Below are 20,669 nucleotides of genomic sequence, written 5' to 3'. Positions count from 1 at the left end.
TCAATAGACAAATGAGTAAAACTCATAAACACTTCACATTAAAGGAAAATATAAATGGCCCATAGATAAAAGGTCAACTCATTAGTAATCTAAAATGTCAATTAAAATCACAGTAAGATACCATTTCATACCCATTAGACTCAAGAATTTAAATGTCTCGTAATGCCAATCGCAACAGCTGGCTGGGATGTGGAGGGATGGAACATTCTTGCGCCACTTTCAGGTTCTGGGAGAGTATTTGGTGTGCCTAGGACCCAGCGGGGCCACACACACCCAGGCGTCTACACTCAGCAGTGTGAATTCACACCAGGGGTGATGATTTTGCCCAACTGGGCAAATATCTTAGCTATTATGATGGTTTATGGCTCTCCAGAATGCCACACTGCGGAAGCAATACACAATACATTTGTGGTATTGATTTCACAGGGGCAGGGAGGGATTAGGAAAACAACGTGCTCCTTAGTGGGGCCGTCATGAAAGCAGGGTTGAGAAACAGTGTCCTAGAGAAACCCTCCAACGCACGCCCAGGAAGCGTGCAGACACCATCCAGCAGCACCACCACAGCAGCACAGGGAATGACCCACCCTGCTCCAGCAGTACAGCCAACGCACAAAATGTGAAAGGCTCGTACAACACAAGACTGTGTGGCAGTGGAAATGAAACAATCACAGCTACACACACAGTTGAGTAAAAAGAGCCAGCCAGAGAAGAGTGGATTTGCTGGCTCCCTTTAGACAAGGTCAAAACTTAACATAACTGACAGAACTAAATGCTAAGACAAAGGCATGGGAATGATTTTATTAAAAGTTCTAACTCTTGAATATCTCTACAGGAGGGAGATGGGAATGGGACTGGAATGGAGTATACAAGATATGGAGGTCAAGTTTCTGGTGTTTTTCTTAAGTAGAGTGATGGGTATCAGGACTGTTCATTGTATTAAATTTCAAACCATATTTGCATGTATGTAACTATGTTTTTTTGAATACACACATATATATTGCATAACAAAATGTTAACATTTTTCCTAAAGGCCTATACTATAGCCAACACAATGGAAAATGGTTTGTCACCGAATACAACCTAAGGGGCTCTCGAGCTGTGTGATGGTGAATACTTATGTTTCCTTGTCAGCCAAGTTGCTGTAGACTGGGTGATGGGTGACTAATGGTGGTGGTGTGAGTGAGATGGTGCATTCTTTCACCCAGGCCACATGTTTGCAGCAAGGATGGTTTGAGAACCTAGCCCTGCAACCTGCACCCTCCCCCTGCAGAAGAAGCATTTGTCCTGAACCCACTGGGCTCCTTCTCCACATGTTCTCCCCTCAGCCCTTCCTAGCCCAGCCCCCTTTGCCCAGCTGCTGTCTCTCCTTCCAGCCATGCCTGATGGATCTCTGGACACAGCTGTCCGCGCTGACGAAGTGGGGAGCGAGGAGGACCTATATGATGACCTGCACAGCTCCAGCCACCACTACAGCCACCCTGGAGGGGGTGGGGAGCAGCTGGCTATCAATGAGGTAGGGTCAGGGCTGCGCGGGCAGAGGGAGGGACAGGCTGGGGCTACAGGCTAGATTCCAGCACCCTAATGCAGGCCAGATGCCCACAGTCCATGTTCCATGCGGATGCTGGTGGTGCTGGCCATACACAGCGCAGTTTCAGCCTGCAGTGCTCACTTTGGGATGTGGTGTCAAGAGCACGGTTTGTCCAACACAGGACTCCCTGTGCCCTCCTGGGGCCCACAGAGCAGATGCAATGCCAGCGTGCTGGTCCGCCTTATGGGGCTGTCCTAGTGAGCAGCTGTCAAGAGCCATCCCAGCTGGAGGCGTCCTACTTAGTAGAAGGGAGGCCAGGGCTTCTCCAGTCATTCCAGCCCCTGACCCTCCAACCAGCCATCTGGGCAGGCTGGGAACAAGGCGAGGGAAAAACCATTTTCTCTCCTGACAACAGGAGTTCGGAAGTATTGCTGTTGCTATGACAACTGCGTGCAAGTTGCTGTGTTTTTGCTGTTCCTACTGAAGCAGAAGAAATCCGTGAGAATCCTCATCCAGGCAAAACTGGTTCCCATCTGAGTTCTCCCTTTGCATTCCCAATGAGAGAGGAATCACGATGCTTTAACGCCCCTCTCTTTCTCACTCACCCTCCTACTTTCTCAGCCTCTTTTACTTAACTGGAGGGTGTTGTTGAACGTCATGGAAGTGTAACCAGTTGACCAGCGCAAGCACATGCCCATAGCAAATGCCATGTTCTCCGGTCAGGAGGTACTGCTGTGTTTCTGCTTCATTAAAACTGGACTCTGACAACCCAGGATCTTATAGCACTCAGGTTTTTCCTTAAGAAGAGATCAATTTTGGAAGAGTTAGACTTTTCTATGAATGAATGAGCTGGGGGGCTTCTCAGAAGCCAGTGAGGAGGGTGGCGTCCTCCTTACCCACTGGACAGAGGAGTGGAATCAAAGGCCTGTGAACTCCTCCTAGAGGCCCAGCTCTGGATGATGATTTAAAACAGTCATTAAGGGCGGGCATGGTGGCTCACGCCCATAATCTCAGCACTTTGGGAGGCTGAGACAGGTGGATCAGCTGAGATCAGGAGTTCGAGACCAGCCTGGCCAACATTGAAACCCCATCTCTACTAAAAATACAAAAATTAGCCAGGCGTGGTGGCGGGCACCTGTAATCCCAGACTCGAGAGGCTGAGGCAGGAGAATAGCTTAAACCCGGGAGGCAGAGGTTGCAGTGAGCCAAGATTGTGCCACTGCACTCCAGCCTGGGCAACAGAGCAAAACTCCATCTCAAAAATAAAAATAAAACAGTCGTTAAATAATGCGCTACTCAAAATCCATGGTGCATAAAAGAATAAACATGTAAATAAGCTTTCCCAACAAAGAAAACCTTTCTCTTTAAGTGCCTCTCGTAAGCTATTTGGGATGGAAGGTGTTCTGAAATCATGTCACCTGAAGCAGAATTCACAAGGAATGGTTGTGCTTTTCGTTTTTTGTTTTTTTTTTTTGAGATGGAGTCTCACTCTTGTCGCCCAGGCTGGAGTGCAGTGGCACAGGGTCTCGGCTCACAGCAACCTCAGCCTCCCAGGTTCAAGCGATTCTCCTGCTCAGCCTCCCAAGTAGCTGGGATTAAAGGTGTACCACACCTGGCTAATTTTTGTACTTTTAGTAGAGACAGGGTTTCTCCGTGTTCGCCAGGCTGGTCTCGAACTCTTGAGCTCAGGTGATCTGCCCGCCTCGGCCTCCCAAAGTGCTGGGATTACAGGCATAAGCCACCACGCTCGGCCAGTTGTGCTTTTTCTGGAAGACTCAGGCTGCCTCCTCCATCTTGGGGCTCAGTCCAGCAGGGGGACCCCGAGGGGGCCTGTCAGATTTGGGGCACGGAGCACTGAGCAGTGACCGTTTGAGCAGGTTCACATGGCTGTGACACCAGATGGCGTGAGGCTGTGCAGGGCTGATGGCAACTGACTGCACACACCTGGCAGGGTGGGCTCTCAGTACCTCTCCAACCACGAGGATGATCATCCCAACCAAAGCCCTCAGGACTCCGGAGAGGCAGGGGTTCCATGGCTGGCCTTATGGCTGCGTTGATCTTGTGTCTGCATTTCATAGTTGTGTGTCTCCTACCTGAGGGTAAAATTATGGATTGTCACATCTTGCTGCTGGTGAGGAGGTGTTTTTTTGGGCTCTGAGTTCCTTGACAAGTTGTTCATTCTAAGATGCTTTGGCTGAGAAAGGCCAAGAGCCAGGACTTCTCTGAAAAAATAACCCAAAAAACGAGGCTCTGTCATCTTTCTGAGGGAAAGGCAGGCGATTTAGATTTGGACTGTGTAAGCGCCTGTTTGGTCCTGTTTCGTTCAGAGCTCTCTCCTGGCATTGGAGGTTGCTGAGCAGATGGAGTGTTGCTGGTATGCCTTAATGTTTAGGGCGCGTGTCCCCAGGGAGAAGGACACGCACATCACAGAGGAGAGCAGGAAGTCAGGCAGAGGGAGCCCGTCTCCAGCGATGCCGTGGGCTGGTGCTGGGGAGGCTGGTTCCTGTCCCAGATGGCATCCATGCACCTCATGAAGGCTACCAGTGCTTCCAGATCCTCATGTAGAAAGGCTATCCTGAGAGAGGCAGTCAGAAGGGCAGGTCTGGGCTTGGAGGCCTCACTGGGTCCAGCACAGCGCTGCAGCAAGGCCATCTCTGTGTTTTGTGGGTGGATGTGACACTGGAGCCCTCGCTGTGCCTAGCTTGCACTGCAGACTCAGGAAAGGTGGTTCCTATCTGTTATGAGCCGCCAGAAGCATTAAGTGGACTCACTCATCAGAAACTGAAAAGATAAGAAGTGATTGTCCCGTGACAGGCCAGTTCCCGGGCCTTCAGGGCAGCACTCCCACGGGCTCAGCCAGAAGCTTTGCTGGGGGTTAGCGTGACTTTAATATCTAGAGATGAGCAAAGCAACAGGTGTCAGAGAAAAGTCCTTACTAAATAATATTTGGCTTGCCCTAAAATCACACATTCACTTCTATTTTCTAAGAATATATAGGGGCTAAATTGTGACCCTTTCTTATCTTTTTGAGCTGTCAGTTCCTTGACAAGTTGTTCATTCTAAGATGCTTTGGCCAAGGAATATCTAAGATGTTTGACATCAACATGAACAAGAAAGGGTCACAATTTAGCCAGATGTCTCCCTCAGAAGGGGAAACCACCTTACAATTTCCTAAGCAGAACGGATGCAAACCCTCTGGCCTGGAGAGCGGCGCACTGGGGGCAGAGCAGCGAGGCAGTTTGCATTCCAGGTACATGAGGAGTGAGTTTTATGCTTGCACACAGATGTGTGTGCACGTGCTGTACATAAAGGGTGTGGGTGTGTGTTGCATACGTGTAACGTGTGTAGTGAGTATTTGCGTCAGGGAGGCACCAGGCCCTAGGATGCAGCTGTGCAGAAGCCATGGTCCTGCCTGCAGGGAGCTGCCCACAGGCCTTGTCTGTGTGGGCCCCTGCATTGTCCTGTATGGGCCTGAGGAACGTGCATACAGGCGCAATGTCTCGTTCCTTCTGCATTCCTTGAGTTACCTGTGCCCTGCCCCTCGTGAGTGTCCAGTCCCTGCCAGGCAAATTAAGGAACGCAGACGCTGACTGTTTTCAGTGCCCAGGAGTATACTCTCTTCTTCCAGCACTGGCCCCTCTAGGGCCTACCCCCAAGGCCATGGCCCAGGACTGGGCCTGTCTGCCCAGTTCCTCGCCCTCCCCCTTGGCCCTCTTGGGCTGCACTGTGCCCCTGCAGTCAGGCCTGAGGCCACCCTAAGCCCCCTGGACTTTTTCTGAAGCTAAAGCCAGAAGCGCCTGTCAGTGAGAGTGACCACCCAGCTCCCTCCCCACCACCACCACCGTGTGGGCAGTGCTGCCAGTGCGAGCCATGATGTGACCACGGGAGAGGACGGCCTGGCTCCTGCTGGGGAGGTCTAGGGTCTCCCACTGCCCACTGGCACCTGTGAATAGCATCCTGTCCCCTGGCTCATGTCTTGCAGCATCCTGTGAGCTGCTTCTGCCCCACCTCATGGAGTGCCTAAACCCAGCTTATCTTCCAGCCTGGTGAGGATGAGCACGAGGTGTCTGGGGCACTGATAGGCATCAGGCTTCTTCTTGGGGCCGAGGAGGGGGAACAAGAGCCAGGTCGGGCCTAGGGACAGATGTCCTCAGGGCAGGGTCACTGTCCTTGCTCCCCTGGCATTCTCCGTGAGACACCCCGAGGATGCTATAGGACATGAGGCCAGCTCTTGGCCACCCCTCATGGAGTCACTCTGACTCGCTTCAGGTGTTTGTCTTCCCTGAGTTCCCGTGCCGCTGGACATCCCTTCCCAGGCCTGACCTGGCCCTTATTCCCCCTCCTCAGCCCCAGGGAGGAGCCTGATGGCTGTCAGTGCTGCAGATACCTTGTGCTCATCCTCATTAGGCTGGACAACAAGCTAGGCTTAGGTGCTCCATGAGGTGGGGCAGGAGCAGCTCACAGTCCCTTGGGGCCACTGCTGCCACTTTTGCACAGGGCTGCAAGGTCACCTGGTGGCCAGCCCCTCCAAAGTGGCTTTCCTCTTCCCTTTGTCCTCCCAAAGCCACAGCACTGGGGGCTCACCCCTCATCTGCCCCAGACACCTATGTCTCCCTTCTGCTTGCACGTCAGTCCTGCCACCAGCCTAGTTGGGCCACTCCCCTCCCTGGTGGGAGCTGTCTGTCCAACCCCTCAAGGGCCTAGGCCTTTGCCTTCAAGCTTTCTTTTCTTTTCTTTTCTTTTTTTTTTTTTTTTTTTGAGACAGGGTCTCACTCTGTCACCCAGGCTGGAGTGCAGAAACGTAATCTTGGCTCATTGCAACTTCCACCTCCCAGGCTCAAGTGATCCTCCCATCTCAGCCTTTATCGTAGCTGGGACTACAGGCACACGCCACCACTCCTGGCTAATATGTGTATCTTTTGTAGAGATGGTGTTTCACTATGTTGCCCAGGCTGGTTTCGAACTCCTGAGCTCAAGCGATCCGCCCGCCTTGGCTTCGCGAAGTGCTGGGATTACAGGTGTGGGCCACTGCACCCTGTCTGCCTTCAAGCTTTTCTGTTAGGTTTTTGGTCATGAAACTCACATAGGAAAGCTGTTACCACTGCCGTTCCTGCCATAAACCCAGCTCTCTGGGATATAGAGGCTGGGGACCCCTAGGCAGGAAGAAGGACCCTGCTCAGTCCTCAGTCAGGGGTGCTTCAGCCACCTTCAGTCCTCCCCAGGCTGCCCTGCTGTGCATGGGGCAGAGGATGTGCCTAGCACCCAGCTGGGGCTGAAGAACCAACCCGTGCCTGCCCAGGCCTGGCCCAGTGGCCAAGCAGGCTGCTGTAGACCCTCCAGCACTCAGTGCCTGTGCCGGCCATCCAGCTCACCGACCCACTGTGCCCAGGGCCCAGAGGACATGTACCCTTCTGGGTGGCCAGTTGTTGAGAGGCCACAGGTGCACAGTGAAGCATCCACATATCAGGGGTTCGGAGCCACACCCCATGAGAGGACACATCACCATCTTACTAGAGGAGTGCTGGGATTCGGAGGTACCAGCGAGACTTTAGATGTCTTCTGATCCCCCCAATTCTCCTGAGAGCTTGGGGGAGCAAACCTTGAGACCAGCGTTTTCTAAAGAACTGGGCGTGAGCAGTACACCAGGCAGATGGGCCCAGGCTGAACCTTCAGATGTGAGGGAGGCACACAGCCTCTCTGGACACATCCCTGACACTCCTCTGCACACACACACGGGCACCCACATGTGTACATATGCACATGCATGGAAACCCCACCCACATACACACAGGTACCCATACGTATATACACACACAGAGGTATCCTCTTACACAGGGGTACCCATGCACATGCACACACAGGTAGCCCTTGTGTACACACATGCACACACACACGGCATCCACTCTGCTTTATAGTCAGCAGGATGGCGACATTCAGGGTACACTCACCTATCCTTGCAAGGGGTGGCCAAGAGCTGGCCACACACAGATCAGAGCATACAAAGTCACTCCCATGGGAACACCCAGTCTCTGCACACATTCCCTCTGTGCGCCCCTCCCTGCCCTCCAGGGACTCTTCTTGCTCCAGGATTCAAAGCACTGAGCTTGTTGCTCAGAAATCTCTGCCCACAGCTGAGCTGAGTGTTTAGCCCTCTCCCCTGCAGTCTTCTTATCTCTCAGAAGGACACACTGACTGTACCTGGGCTGTCATTCTTAAGGATAGAATGAGAGCTCTTGCACAAGAGCTTTGAAACCTACAGGGTTAAGGTTGCAGGCTGTGTCGAGTGGAGGCAGAGAAAGCCCTGGACGCCTGGCTTTTCCAAAGGAACACAATGCTGCTCGGACACTGCGGTCAGTGAAGAGGGGCCCCTCGGGGTGGATCGCTCCCACCGGAGTTTAAATCCTGCCTCCACCATCCCTGCATTCCTGCGCGATTTTATGACTGAGCAGAATCCCTGACCTTTCAGAGCCACATTTACCCATCTGTGAAGTGGGGGCCTGCGGCCAGCCCTTGTAAGGAATCAGAGTCCCTGGCCCATCCCTCCCCAAAACGCCGGTGTCAGGCGTTTTGGCCTCTGTATCTCTGAAACGATGAGGTCCTGGGGCATCCCCGAGCGCCCCCGTGGCCATTTGTGCCACTGGCCAGCCCAGGGCCAGGACTGTTGTGCCGGCGTGGAGATTCCTGACCCTTTCCAAGGAGGTGCCAAGGGAGCAGCGCAGCTCACGCCCGAGCCGCCGCGGCCCCTCTGAGCCTCTCCAGCCCGCCGCCGCCGCCCCCGCCCGCACAGCCGGCTTGGTTGCCAGGGTTGCCAGGGCTCGGGGCCTGGGAGGCGCCACGCGCACGGCGCCGGCTTCGCGGGAGGAGCCCCAGGCCCGCGAGCGCAGGCGCCCCGCCTCTCCCCGGGCGCTGCGGGCCACTGGCTCGGCCCTGCGCGGCGGGATCTCGGGGCCGCACGGAGCGGGAGGCCGGGCGCCATGGCGAGGGCTCCGCAGCCCCGGCGCGGCCCGGCGGCGCCCGGGAACGCCCTGCGCGCCCTGCTGCTCTGCAATCTGCCCCCCGGCGCCCAGCGCGTGGTGGTCTCCGCCGTGCTGGCGCTCCTGGTTCTCATCAACGTCGTGCTGATCTTCCTGCTGGCCTTCCGCTGAGCGGCCGCGCAGGGCGCCGCGGGGGACCGCGCCGGGGTGAGTGGCGCCGGCGACGGCACTCCAGCCATTGCCACCCGCGGCCTCCGCACTGGTCGCGGAGGGGAGGCGTCCCTCCCACCCCATGGGCTCACTACCAGGGCCTGGTCCGGGGGTGTTGCCGAGCGGGTGCCTGAGGGGCGTGGCGGCACGTGTGTCACATGGTCCTTCTGTCCTCTGTGCCCTGTGGGGAGTGGGGGCTGCGGGGGCGAGGGGGAAGGCCAAAATGGCGCGTCTCTGCGTGTAACCGAGGATGCGGATTCAGCTGGGGCTCGCCAGCTGCTTGTCTGGAAACGGAGTGCATGTGACCGCTGGGTGAGCGACCCGCGCTTGCATCTGTATGGGTTGAGTCAGGTGTGTGGAAGACGCCCGGGCACCGCTGCGCATGTTACCTGCAGTTGTTTTTCCCATTTTAGGCCTTAAAATACGTGGTGTGAGACTCCCCACGGGCAGAGCTCTTCCTGCCCCCCTTGCACGTGGGCCCTCTGAAGCCCCCACCCCTGCTGCACAGCCTGCGGGTGTTCACAGCCGCCCCCACCCTGTACGTCTGGTAGGTGGGCAGGGTGGGGAGGGCAGTGGCGGTCACAGGGAGCAGCTGGAGGCAGAGCCTGGCAGCATTGCCCTTCTGGAGGCTGTCAGAATCTCAGAGGCACAGGAGGGGATCCCGCTCCCTGCCCTGGGCTGTTTTAGTCTCAAATGTGCGCCTCCATTGGGACCTTCCCCCACAATAGAACAGCCAATTTCACAGCCCTGCTGTGTCTCAAGAGTCAGTCTCTGCTCCCTGCAGGCAGAGAGGCAGCCTGGACTCCTTGCCCCTTGGGCTTGCCTGGCTTGTGTCTTGGCTCAGGTGCAGCTGTGTCTACGAGCACCAAAAAGGGCCTCTGCCCAGAAATGCAACCAGCGCAGCGGCATCGGAGGTGGAGCATGACTCTGATGTCCTACGAAACTGTCTCTGACCTCACAGAGCCACATTTTGTCTTGGTGACAACACAAACAGTTCACATTCCTCCTAACTCTAAATTAGGGTACCTCCCAAGTAGGAGGCTATACAGAAGGGGCTGACATCCTTACCTTGGTGGGAGGCACAGGAGGAGAGCTTGCTCATGGCATGTGTCCCTCTGCCACGATGCGACAAAGGCAATTAACACCTCCTCCCCTCTTCCCCAGGGTCTTCCAGGTGACTGGGCAGGACAAGTGTGGGGCTCGTCCCTAATGGTGCCTGGAAGCTGGCCTCTCTGTGAAGCCCTCCTCTTGCCCGACACCTGGTGGCCTTCCCTGGCAGCTATGTGGGGGCCTACCTATGCCGGACCCAGTCCCGCCTGCAGGGACAGAGAGCATAAAGGAAGGGGGAATGGGGGCACCAGGCTTTTTGCTCAGGGCTCATTTAAGGGAACCTAGGGACAGAGAGTGACACCTCACCTGGTTAATATCAGGCAGGAACCTCCTGAGAAGGGAAGCAGTGGGAAAATGAGCCGTGTTGAATGTGTCGGGTCACCTCCTCACAGCCTGTGTCACAGACCCCAGGTCAGGGCCATGTCACCTACAGCTCACGCTCTCACTGGCATCCCCAGGCCGCCATGTCTGCTTCCTTCTTTCACTGGAGCCTCATCCTTCAGGGCCTCAGCGGGGTGAGCCAGCTCCCCACCGTGGCAGGTGGGCTCCTACCATATGGTCGCCCCAGCCCTCCTGTCTCATCCCATCTGAGTGGCAGCAGCAGCTCATGATCTGGAGACCACCTGCAGAAGGTCTTTGTGGCTGGGAATGAGAGCAGTGGCCCCCTGTGGAAGCCTGCTGCCTCCAGGAATAACCCAGGGCTCTGTGCATGGGACCCCGCCAGGGCCTCTGGAGGTCTGCAGCCCCCAGGTGGCTGCCGCACTGTGAGGGTTCCTGTGCTCACGGGCTCATGGATCACTCTGAGGAGAGCGTCCATCAGGATTGGAGCAGGTTTTACTCCCAGGAAAGAGAAGCTTTGTCCTTCCCTGAACTTGCTTGCTCAGGACCCCTGGAGGAAAGCACCATCCCTAGCAGGCTCTGGAGCTTCAGTGCTGCAGTGGCCAGCCCCAGCCCTCACCCCGCCCACTCAGGCAGAGGCCTCTTAGCTGGAACACAGGACTGGCCCCACTCTTGGTTTGCATGTTGAGGTGAGGATTCACACAGTGCTTAGGGAGTACCCAGTGAAGTGAAAGGAGGGTTCCTGGGATAGGAGCTCAGAGGAGGGCCTATTTGTGACATTCCCATCCTTCACCGCCTAGCCAGGCCCACAGCTGTGACAGCCAGTGCCAACACCTGGTCCTAGCAGGGAGGGGCGTGGACCTCACCTCCTGTGCAGCCCCAGCCCACTCCTCCTCTCCTGCCCTAAGGCCCTAGAACTCCTCATCATTCAGGGAGCAGAAACAGATCCCATGTTAGGAGAAAGCAGCGGTCAGCCCCATGGCATGCAAGGGCTGCCTGGGAGGGGCAGGGGAGTGTCCAGTGTCTCAGTCCACACCACTCTGGAGCAAGGCACTACGCTGGTTATTTGAGCAGAGAGAAGCGTGTGAAGAATGGTCGGCTAGGTATAATGTGGTTGACTGGGTAACACTGCACAAGAGCAGTCCCAAAGTGCCTATCACAGAGGTAGCAGCTGCAAAACGTTCCTACTTCTCCTGAACTTGGGAAATGAAGGGAAGAGGTTGGACTAACTCAAACTTAGGATCACAGGGCTTGGGACCTAGAGCTCTAAGAAGGGGCATTGCTCAGCTGGTGCTGGCATCTCTGGGGCTTGGGGTGGGAGCAGGGGTGCCATGAGGTTGGTTCTGCAAGTGTTGAAAAACAAGCTCCAATCACTCCAATGGCGGGGCACTGTCTACCTGGATGAAGGGGCATTGTGGTTGGTGGCTGACCTTACAGGCAATGCTCATCCACAAGAAGCCCACAGGAGGGCACCAGCCCCCAGCCCCTCCCTCCTGCAGCCTTGCAGCCCCCAGGCCCTCCCTCCTGCAGCCTTGCAGCCCCCAGGCCCTCCCTCCTGCAGCCTTGCAGCCCCCAGGCCCTCCCTCCTGCCGCCTTGCAGCCCTCAGCCTCTCCCTCCTGCAGCCTTGCAGCACCCAGCCCCTCCCTCCTGCAGCCTTGCAGCCCCCAGGAATGCTGGGTTGGGAATGCTATCAGGGAGCAGTTGGCAGTCCAGTGACAGGATCAGATTCTGTGGTCAGTTCACTTCCGGCTCCATCACTGAGCCTCGATAATCTAGACATGCCCAGAACACAGCCCCTGCCCCAGAAAAGCCCTGCTCCTGTCAGAGGCAGCCTTGTCAGCTCCTCTGTAAAGGAGTCAGGATCCCCTCTTCCCAGGGCTGCTGAGGGAGTGGAGACAGAGGGCATGGAGGCCCAGGCAGCCTCCCCCACTGACCCACCTGCCCGTGGCTCTCTCGGCAGCTCATCAGCGATGGCAGTGTGGTCTGCGCTGAAGCACTCTGGGACCATGTCACCATGGACGACCAGGAGCTGGGCTTCAAAGCTGGGGACGTCATCGAAGTGATGGATGCCACCAACAGAGAGTGGTGGTGGGGCCGGGTCGCCGACGGTGAGGGCTGGTTTCCAGCCAGCTTCGTTCGGGTATGGTTCCAAGCCCCAGCTTCTCCCAAGTTGGGCCCATAAAAAGCTACCTGGTTCTGCATAGAAATCCAAGCCCAAAAGAGCTCTGGCATCCGAGGTGCAGAGCGCTGGGTGGTAGGTGTCGGGGCGCAGTGTCACAGCCTTCCTCCTCCTGGAGCGCCACTGCTCCTGCTCCCACTCCCCTTCTGGTGAGCCCTCGGGGGCCAGAGAGGAGAGCAGTTGAGAAATGAGTGTGTGCAGACACTAGGCACCCCTCTGCGATACCCCCACAGCTCCAGGCGCTAGACATTTCCCAAGCCCTGAAAAGCACTGATAGGGGACTGCTCACCTCACACACAGCCCCGGGAGTGGGAACCATGACTTACACCTGAGGAAGTTGAGGCACGGTCAAGTTATTAGCCCCTGACGGTGATAGCATAGAGGGTACCTGGATTCCATCTAAGGAGGTCTCCGGTCTTCAAGGAAGGAATCCAGGTGCAGTCTCCAAAAGGCCTGGCTCAGGGTCTCCAAGCTGAGGGCCGTCCGGCGGGGAGGTCCCAGGCCCTGGTGTTCAGATGCTCCAGACCCCCTGGGAAACTGTCCGCTCCGCACCCTAAGCCTTTCCCCAAGTTGCATGTTAGCCAGCGGGCGCGCCACCTATCCCCCTGCTTCTGCCCGCGGGGGCTGGCAGGAGCAGACACTGGTTCAGGAACTGCAGCAAGCGCTCCAGCCTCTGTGCAGGGCACAAGCAGGGCCTAGGAAGGAGGCCAAATCGGTGTTGGGATCAGACTGACGGCGGCTGCGGGCGTCGGAGCCGCCATTCCTCGGTCCAGGACTTGCGTGGGTGGCGTGGTGGGGGGAGCTGGCCCGCCAGCCCTCAGCCCCGCGCCCCGTGCACCCTGCGGGGCCTCCGAGGCCGGGTTCCCGCCGCTGCGGCGCAGGGCGCGGGGCGTTGCTCCGAGGGATGCGGGGCACTAACCGGCCTCGCATGGCCTGCAGCTGAGGGTGAATCAGGACGAGCCCGCGGACGACGAGGCCCCTCGGGCCGGGGACAGCGGGGCGGAGGACGGCGGGGCGGAGGCGCAGAGCAGCAAGGACCAGATGCGGACCAACGTCATCAACGAGATCCTCAGCACTGAGCGGGACTACATCAAGCACCTGCGCGACATCTGCGAGGTGAGGCCCGGCCGGCGGGCGGTGGCGGGGGACCCGGTCGGGGGAGGCCTGACCACGTCCGCCCGCAGGGCTACGTCCGGCAGTGCCGCAAGCGCGCAGACATGTTCAGCGAGGAGCAGCTGCGTACCATCTTCGGGAACATCGAGGACATCTACCGCTGCCAGAAGGCCTTCGTGAAGGCCCTGGAGCAGAGGTTCAACCGCGAGCGCCCGCACCTGAGCGAGCTGGGTGCCTGCTTCCTGGAGCATGTGAGCGCCCGCCCCCAGCGCGGTCCCCGGCCCCTACCTGGGCGCTGCGTTCACAAAGGCTGGCTTGTTCACAAAGGCTGCCGCGGGCGCCAGCGCGGACAGCGGGTGGCTGGTCCCAAAACCTTCCACAACGCCTAGGCCCCAGCTCCAGCCCTCTATCTGCCCGGCTGCCCGCACCCTTCAGGACAGTTTTAGGATGGTCTCTGCTTCTGGGTGGGGAAACCAAGTCAGGGAACGCTCCTGGGAGCAGAGGGCTGGGGCGTCCCCCAGGAAGGACTTGCTTTGACAGGAGGGCAGAGGCCTGCTGAGCGCCGCAGGGGCTGTTCAGAGTGAGCTCTGGGGTTTCTCACACAGGGAGAATTTACAGCTTGCTTAGGCGGCAGATGCCGGCTGGCATTTACCAAGGTTCACTGGGCACTAAGTGGACACCTCCTAGCCTCACCTGGTAGAGAAGGGCCTTGTTTTGGCCCTCTTGGGCAGTCGAGCGGGGGTGAGCAGAGGATACCTGTCCCAGCCAATCCCCCTACCACCGCCGCTTTTGGCATTGTTATCCCGTCCTTGTTATCATGGATTTCACCCGGAAGGCTAACGTGCAGCTGGGACAGCTGCTCATATTTTCACCATTCCTACCCCTGGGTGTGACTCCATGTAGCTTATGCCCCAGGGAAATTAGGTACACAGAGCCTGGGTCTCCCCTAGCCCCCAGCCCAGCTCCTGAAGGAAATGTAGAGGCTCTTGCCTTTCCCAGACATGCAGCTGGATTGCCTGTGGGAGCAGCAGAGAGCTCTGCTAACCTCCAGCTGTGCCCCTCAGCAAGCCGACTTCCAGATCTACTCGGAGTACTGCAATAACCACCCCAACGCCTGCGTGGAGCTCTCCCGGCTCACCAAGCTCAGCAAGTACGTGTACTTCTTCGAGGCCTGCCGGCTGCTGCAGAAGATGATTGACATCTCCCTGGATGGCTTCCTGCTGACTCCGGTGCAGAAGATCTGCAAGTACCCTCTGCAGCTGGCTGAGCTGCTCAAATACACGCACCCCCAGCACAGGTAGGAGGGCACTGAGGCAGGGAGGCAGCCCACGCCTCTGCATGCCTCCAGTCAGCCAGTTTGAGCATTAGCAGTAGGCTGGGCACTGCTGCAGGCCCTGGGGCAACATACAGAAAACTAGCCCTGTCCTGATGAGCTCCTTGCAATGGGGGAAGAGGATGCCAATACGATATTAAGCTCTGCTCTGTGCCTGCCATTTATGGAGAAGAGAAGGGCTGTGCATCTGATAGTGAGGATGTGGTCAAAGGGCACAGCCCCAGAGGAAAGCAGCTCCACACATGGGGGCTGCAGGGGATCCTCACCCTTTCTCTGTCTCCAGCCTGCAGCAGCCTTCCATCTCTGTTCTGCCCCAGGGACTTCAAGGATGTTGAAGCCGCCTTGCGTGCCATGAAGAACGTGGCCCAGCTCATCAATGAGCGGAAGCGGAGACTTGAGAACATCGACAAGATTGCTCAGTGGCAGAGCTCCATAGAGGACTGGGAGGTGAGGGCCTGGGGGCGCAGAAAATTCCAGGAGGTCTTGGCCCCTTGCTTTAAAATCATGCTTGCCTCTGAAAAATCTAGAAGGGAGCTGAAGCAGGGAGCTGCGCTCCTGGGAGCTAGCAACGGATGCTCATGGTGTGAAAGCCCGTCCCCAGCGTGGGCTCTGGACCTTTGGTGCTGCCTTCCGTAGCAGGCTTTGGCACCTGGTGGCCTCTTTTCTATGTGAAACTCCTCCCATGAGCAGCCAGCCAGCCCAGGAGAAGCCCTCAAGAGAGGAAGTGTGTTTCTCAGAAGTGTTCTGTCCCTCTGCCTTCAGGGGACAGGCCAGATCCCTGTTTTAGTTCACTGCTGGGACTCCTAACAGAAGGCTGCAGGCCCAACACAGCATGACCAAAAATGCGTCACCACCCATCAGAGCCTCCTGGTTCTGTTTGTCTGACTTGCACGTTTCCCTTTGCATCTGCCAATCTTGCCTTAGAACTAATGACGACGTTCCTGTCCCCCTCCACCCACCCCCACTTGCATCTGCCAATCTGCCACCTCCTGATCTGTTCCCGAAGGCTCCCTACCCACATGGGTGCTGCCACCACCATGCACCAGCTGTCAGGGAGAGAAATGGCCTGGAAATCAATCAGTATCAGCCACAGAACATAATGAAAATACAGATTCCAGGGCCCCACCCTGGACACAGTGAATCAGAAGCCCTGGGGCGGGGCTGAGGAATAGGGGCAGTCAGTTGTGAGACAGGACTGAGCAATAGGGGCAGTTGTGAGGCCCAGCCCTGGCGCAGGGCCCTCCAGAGTCACTCATCCCCAAACAGGTCACCGCCAACCACTCCCAGCTGGGGTTTGCATTTTCAAGGAGGAATGAGACCAGGGCATGGGTTAGTCTAAAAGTATGAAGCCCAAGGGCGGATGACGGACCTTCAGGTACTCAGTGCATTTAGCTGGGAAGAGGGCCTCCTTGGAGCTCAAAGGTTGGCCTCAGAGGTGAATCCCAGACAGGCCTAATTCTTCTGTAGGGCAGCACTGTCCAATCAAACTAGCATGTGAACCACATACGGAATCGTATGCTGCTCGGTAGCCATCTTTAAAAAGGGAAAAAAAAGAAACAAGTGTATTTAATTTTAATAATGTTTCATTTAACTCCAAAATAGCATTTCAACTTGTAATCAACTAAAATATCATTAATGAAATATTTTACATTATTTCATATGAAGTCTTCAAAATCAATGTGTATCTTACACTGACATCACATCTAATATGGATTAGCCACATTTCCAGTGCCCAAGAGCCACCAGAAGCCACTGGTGACAGGGGGCTCCTATTTTGCAAGGACAGCCAACTCACAGGCCAGACGTGCCACCTCTTCCTCCCCCTCCCACCATGGCCTGGCCAGGTGGGTGCTGCAGGCAAGGCTGGGGGAGGTGCCCCACCCATGATGGGGGCAGGAAGTGGAGCCCACGGTTGGGTATGCTAGGCTCATGGTTCTCCTTGGGATCTTCCCAGGGAGAAGATCTCTTGGTCAGGAGCTCAGAACTCATCTACTCGGGGGAGCTGACTCGAGTTACACAGCCTCAAGCCAAGAGCCAGCAGAGAATGTTCTTTCTCTTTGACCACCAGCTCATCTACTGTAAGAAGGTACCAGAGCTGCTCTGCCCTGCTGCCCCAAGTTGAGCAAGTGGAGGGAGGGGAGCTGAGGGCTGGGAGCAGCTGCCCAGAAGACAGGTGCCAGCCAGACCATACCCGGGGAGCCTGGCCAGACTCTTGGGGCTGGGATGGGATGACTCTCTGCAGGTGAGCCTGGTAGCCCAGGAGCAGCAGGCGGCTTTCACAGTCTGACCAGGCCAGGTGCTGTTGAGAGCATGGTCTTTCCTGACCTGGCCGCCGCCGCTTGCTCCTCAAGCTACCTCTTCTCTCCCTGCAAACCTCCACATGCCCTCTCTCCAACTCTGGAGTCCCCTGCTCTAGCCACCTCCCAGCTTCCTCTACGCTGCTGGCTTCTGCTCCTCTTTCAAAATATGGCCCCGTGGCCTCGTGTCCATGAAGCCCTCCTTGTCCATGGGTGCTTTTTCCTGCGTGTGGTGTGAGCCACTGTCTTAGTCTCCCCACCTCAAAGACAGGGCCAACCCCAGGCTAGTCAGTACCTGCACAATAAAAGAGCAAGGCCGCTCCACTCATGGCTCAGCATGTCTGTGGGCTGCAGAAGGCCTGCTCTGCCCTCAGGATCTCACTGTCTGCTGGGGAGGTGGAGGCATCACCAGCAGCCCCTCCTGTGGCTGGGGAGAGGAGGTGGGAGCAGCTAGGAAATGGTCAGGGGAGCGGTTCAGCAGCCAGGGCTGAGGCCAGCATCTGGCAGGACCTGCTCCGCCGCGACGTGTTGTACTACAAGGGCCGGCTGGACATGGACGGCCTGGAGGTGGTGGACCTGGAGGACGGGAAGGACAGAGACCTCCATGTGAGCATCAAGAACGCCTTCCGGCTGCACTGTGGCGCCACAGGCGACAGCCACCTGCTGTGCACCAGGAAGCCCGAGCAGAAGCAGCGGTGGCTCAAGGCCTTTGCCAGGGAGAGGGAGCAGGTGCAGCTGGACCAGGAGACAGGTGCGAGACCCTGCTGGGCCTTGCCCCGCCCCCAGGGCCCACCCGGCGCTGCCGCCTGCCTGGCCGCCTGCTGGTCAGGAGGGCGCCGCTCAGCCCTCTCAGGCTGCAGGGTGTAGTAAGGCTCCAGGCACCTCTAGGTCCCAGTCATGAGCATAAGGCTTTGCCTTCATCACCTCAGTGGCAGGGTTGCCTGACCATATCCTCAGAGTTCAGCCCCAAGGCATGGGTCTACTGACTTTTGAGTTGTTTCACTACACGCACTCACATGTGCACACACTCCATAGGACGGGGTCCTCTGCTTAGTGCCCTGGGTTGCTGGGACCTGGGGGACCCCTTTCCAGCCAGCAGAAGCCTTGGGAGAGCCTTGGAGTGGGCTGTGGGTACTGGCCTCAGAAGCCTCCCCTGCCCCATGCACGCAGACGTGTCCCCACTACACCTTCCCTCCTGTCCACGGGCCCCCACATTACCTGCCACAGTGACCAGGTCGGCTCTTGGTCTGGGAAGGAGGCTCCACTGCAGTGGAAAAGACACTAGACATGGAGTGAAGGTGAGAGATGGGCGGGCAGAGGAAGGACTGGGGGATCTTCGTTTTCTGCCAGGAGCCCCAGGACAGGGCACCAGAGCATGCCCTCTGCCCTGGTTGGCCGAGGCAGGCTGACTGTACAGAATGGGCAGCAGTCCCCGCTGTGGCCAGTACTGAGTCCCCAGGACATGATGAGACCCCTGGACACCAGGAGGGTGCAGGTGTGCAGAGAACTGCACCTGGGGCCAGAAAGTGTGGTGCAAAGAGGAACGGGGCAGTGCCCTCACCTGTGCCCCCTCCTCAGGCTTCTCCATCACCGAGCTGCAGAGGAAGCAGGCCATGCTGAATGCCAGCAAGCAGCAGGTCACAGGGAAGCCCAAAGGTAGGCGGACAGCAGCCCCACCTCCTCGGCTGCCCGGCCCTTGCCCTGCTGACATTCCCTTCTCTGAACCACAAAGCCAAGCCAGCTAGCCACCGGGCCTGAGGGGGGCCCACTGCCCTTTGCAGCTGTTTGTTCCCAAAGGTTGGTAATAAGGGGCCACTGGGGAAGCTTGGGGTCAGTATATGGTTGACATTCTTACTCTCAACACCTTGGCTCCCCCAGATCAGGGCCATCGGTGACAATGCTTGTTTCCCCAGGGCTCCTTCCTGACAGGCATCTGGGGTTGGGGTAGGGATGGAGCTGATCTCCCCATTTCTACAGAGAGCCATGCCCCTGAAACATTACATGCCTTTGCACAGGCCACCCATCCTCTTCAGGCTGCTGCAGGAGACCAGGCCCAGGGCAGAGACCCCAGGCAGCCTGAGCTCTTGGATGTGGTCAGCTCTCCAGGGGCAAGTCCCATGTGGCAAAACTGCCTCCTACGGCGGCTCTGAAGCAGAGCCCTGGGACGGACCCCATGCTACCCCCAACAGCCGGGGTGGCACTCTGCCCTGGGCACCCATGACCCTCTGCTGTCTCTCCCTGTTCAGCTGTTGGCCGGCCCTGCTACCTGACGCGCCAGAAGCACCCAGCCCTGCCCAGCAGCCGGCCCCAGCAGCAGGTCCTGGTGCTGGCGGAGCCCAGGCGGAAGCCATCTACCTTCTGGCACAGCATCAGCCGGCTGGCACCCTTCCGCAAGTGAACTGGTCCCTGCCTGACAGACAGCACCTGCTGGGCCTTCCTGCCAGTGGCCCCCAGTTTTTCTTCCCCGAGGCCCACTCCGCCTGGCCCTCCTCTGCCTGCAAGTGAGCAGGGCTGGGCTGGGGAGTTGCTTGTGCCACCACGATGTGCCAGGTCTGTACTCCTGTTGTCTTTTTCCCTGCTCCTGGTGCCGTGAAGAGACCAGCAAGGGGGCAAACCTGGCACACACCACACCCCCTTGCAGCTTGGGCCCCATCTGCCCTCTGGACCTGTGTAGGGCCTCACTGCTGGAGCGGGGAAACCACAGCTCAGCCAAGGCCCAGCTGGGGAGAAGGCGCTACCTGCGCGGGACCCTCTTCTCTGGAAATCTAATCCTCCTTCCTCTCATTTCCTCTGGGCAGGACTCTCTGGCCTTCTGTGGCCTGCAATGCCAGGCCATGTGCCCCTCTGCCCTCTAGTTCTCCTTCCAAGTCCCCAGCCCAGCCAGCGGTGCCAGGCAGCTTGCCACTTGGAAGGGCAGGAACCAGGAATTCCACACCCTTGTGTTGGACCCAGAGCCCGCCCTTCGCCTCCCAGCCCCTCTAGACACTGCTGGACACCCTCTTCACTTGTGTGTGTGTGCACAAAGGACAAGGCGGTGCAGTCGGCTGCATCCTCCCAGTCGGGAGTGTGGCCAGTTTGCCTGCTGCTGTGCAGTGGCTCCAGAACCACCTCGTTCCTGGTTTTGTTTGGATTTTGGCATCTTGTTTTTCTAACAAACAATGGAGAAAAAGAAGAATTGAATTGATTCTTGTTAGTGACACAGAAGATTGCCTTACCCTCGTGAGCGTGAGAAGCCATAAGAGAACTGAATTCTGTGGCTTAGCACGCAGGACTGACCCACAGCCCAGGCAGCGGGTGTGTGGAGAGGGCGCCCCGTCCTGCCAAGGGGCGCCAGAAGCAGAGCCAGGGCCTGGCGAGCTGGTGCGGAGCCCACAGGATTCAGCAGCATGGACAGTCACTCTTGCACTATTCCTTCTCCAAGCCAGAAACCACATTTAATTTCATAAATAAATTTATGAAAAGTAACCTGGCTGCTAGCCCGTTTTCTGTGGGTGTGCGTGCATTTTCCTGTGGCTGTTAACCATCACTACCCTAGGCCTTTCCCTAAAAAGGAAGAATGAGCCCAACAGCCTCTAAAGGTGGGGT

The 20,669-nt window shown here is 57.5% G+C and overlaps 2 protein-coding genes across 9 annotated transcripts in view; both read left to right on the top strand.

Annotated features, from left to right (window-relative positions):
* Positions 1 to 20,549, top strand: part of ARHGEF4 (Rho guanine nucleotide exchange factor 4) — a 202,460-nt gene extending 181,911 nt beyond the window's left edge. For 4 of the 8 annotated variants that reach the window (XM_055262717.2, XM_055262716.2, XM_055262715.2 and 1 more), the window contains 10 exons: positions 1,374 to 1,513; positions 12,123 to 12,302; positions 13,281 to 13,457; positions 13,526 to 13,705; positions 14,519 to 14,751; positions 15,105 to 15,234; positions 16,742 to 16,873; positions 17,592 to 17,835; positions 18,663 to 18,740; positions 19,331 to 20,549. In XM_055262717.2, coding sequence (XP_055118692.1) covers positions 1,374 to 1,513; positions 12,123 to 12,302; positions 13,281 to 13,457; positions 13,526 to 13,705; positions 14,519 to 14,751; positions 15,105 to 15,234; positions 16,742 to 16,873; positions 17,592 to 17,835; positions 18,663 to 18,740; positions 19,331 to 19,482 — 1,646 coding nt within the window. In that variant the 3' untranslated portion in view covers positions 19,483 to 20,549. The remainder of the gene's footprint in view (positions 1 to 1,373; positions 1,514 to 12,122; positions 12,303 to 13,280; positions 13,458 to 13,525; positions 13,706 to 14,518; positions 14,752 to 15,104; positions 15,235 to 16,741; positions 16,874 to 17,591; positions 17,836 to 18,662; positions 18,741 to 19,330) is intronic. The other 4 variants (XM_055262719.2, XM_055262722.2, XM_055262721.2 and 1 more) reach the window with 2 other exon arrangements.
* Positions 8,417 to 8,673, top strand: SMIM39 (small integral membrane protein 39). The gene has a single exon (XM_063632126.1). It carries the CDS (start codon positions 8,503 to 8,505, stop codon positions 8,671 to 8,673), a length of 171 nt encoding a protein of 56 aa, XP_063488196.1. The 5' UTR covers positions 8,417 to 8,502.
* Positions 20,550 to 20,669: the final 120 nt, after the last annotated feature.

The sequence above is a fragment of the Symphalangus syndactylus genome, chromosome 22 (genome assembly GCF_028878055.3).
Source record: "Symphalangus syndactylus isolate Jambi chromosome 22, NHGRI_mSymSyn1-v2.1_pri, whole genome shotgun sequence".
Classification (NCBI taxonomy): domain Eukaryota; kingdom Metazoa; phylum Chordata; class Mammalia; order Primates; family Hylobatidae; genus Symphalangus; species Symphalangus syndactylus.
This window is presented reverse-complemented; position numbering and strand designations above follow the sequence as displayed.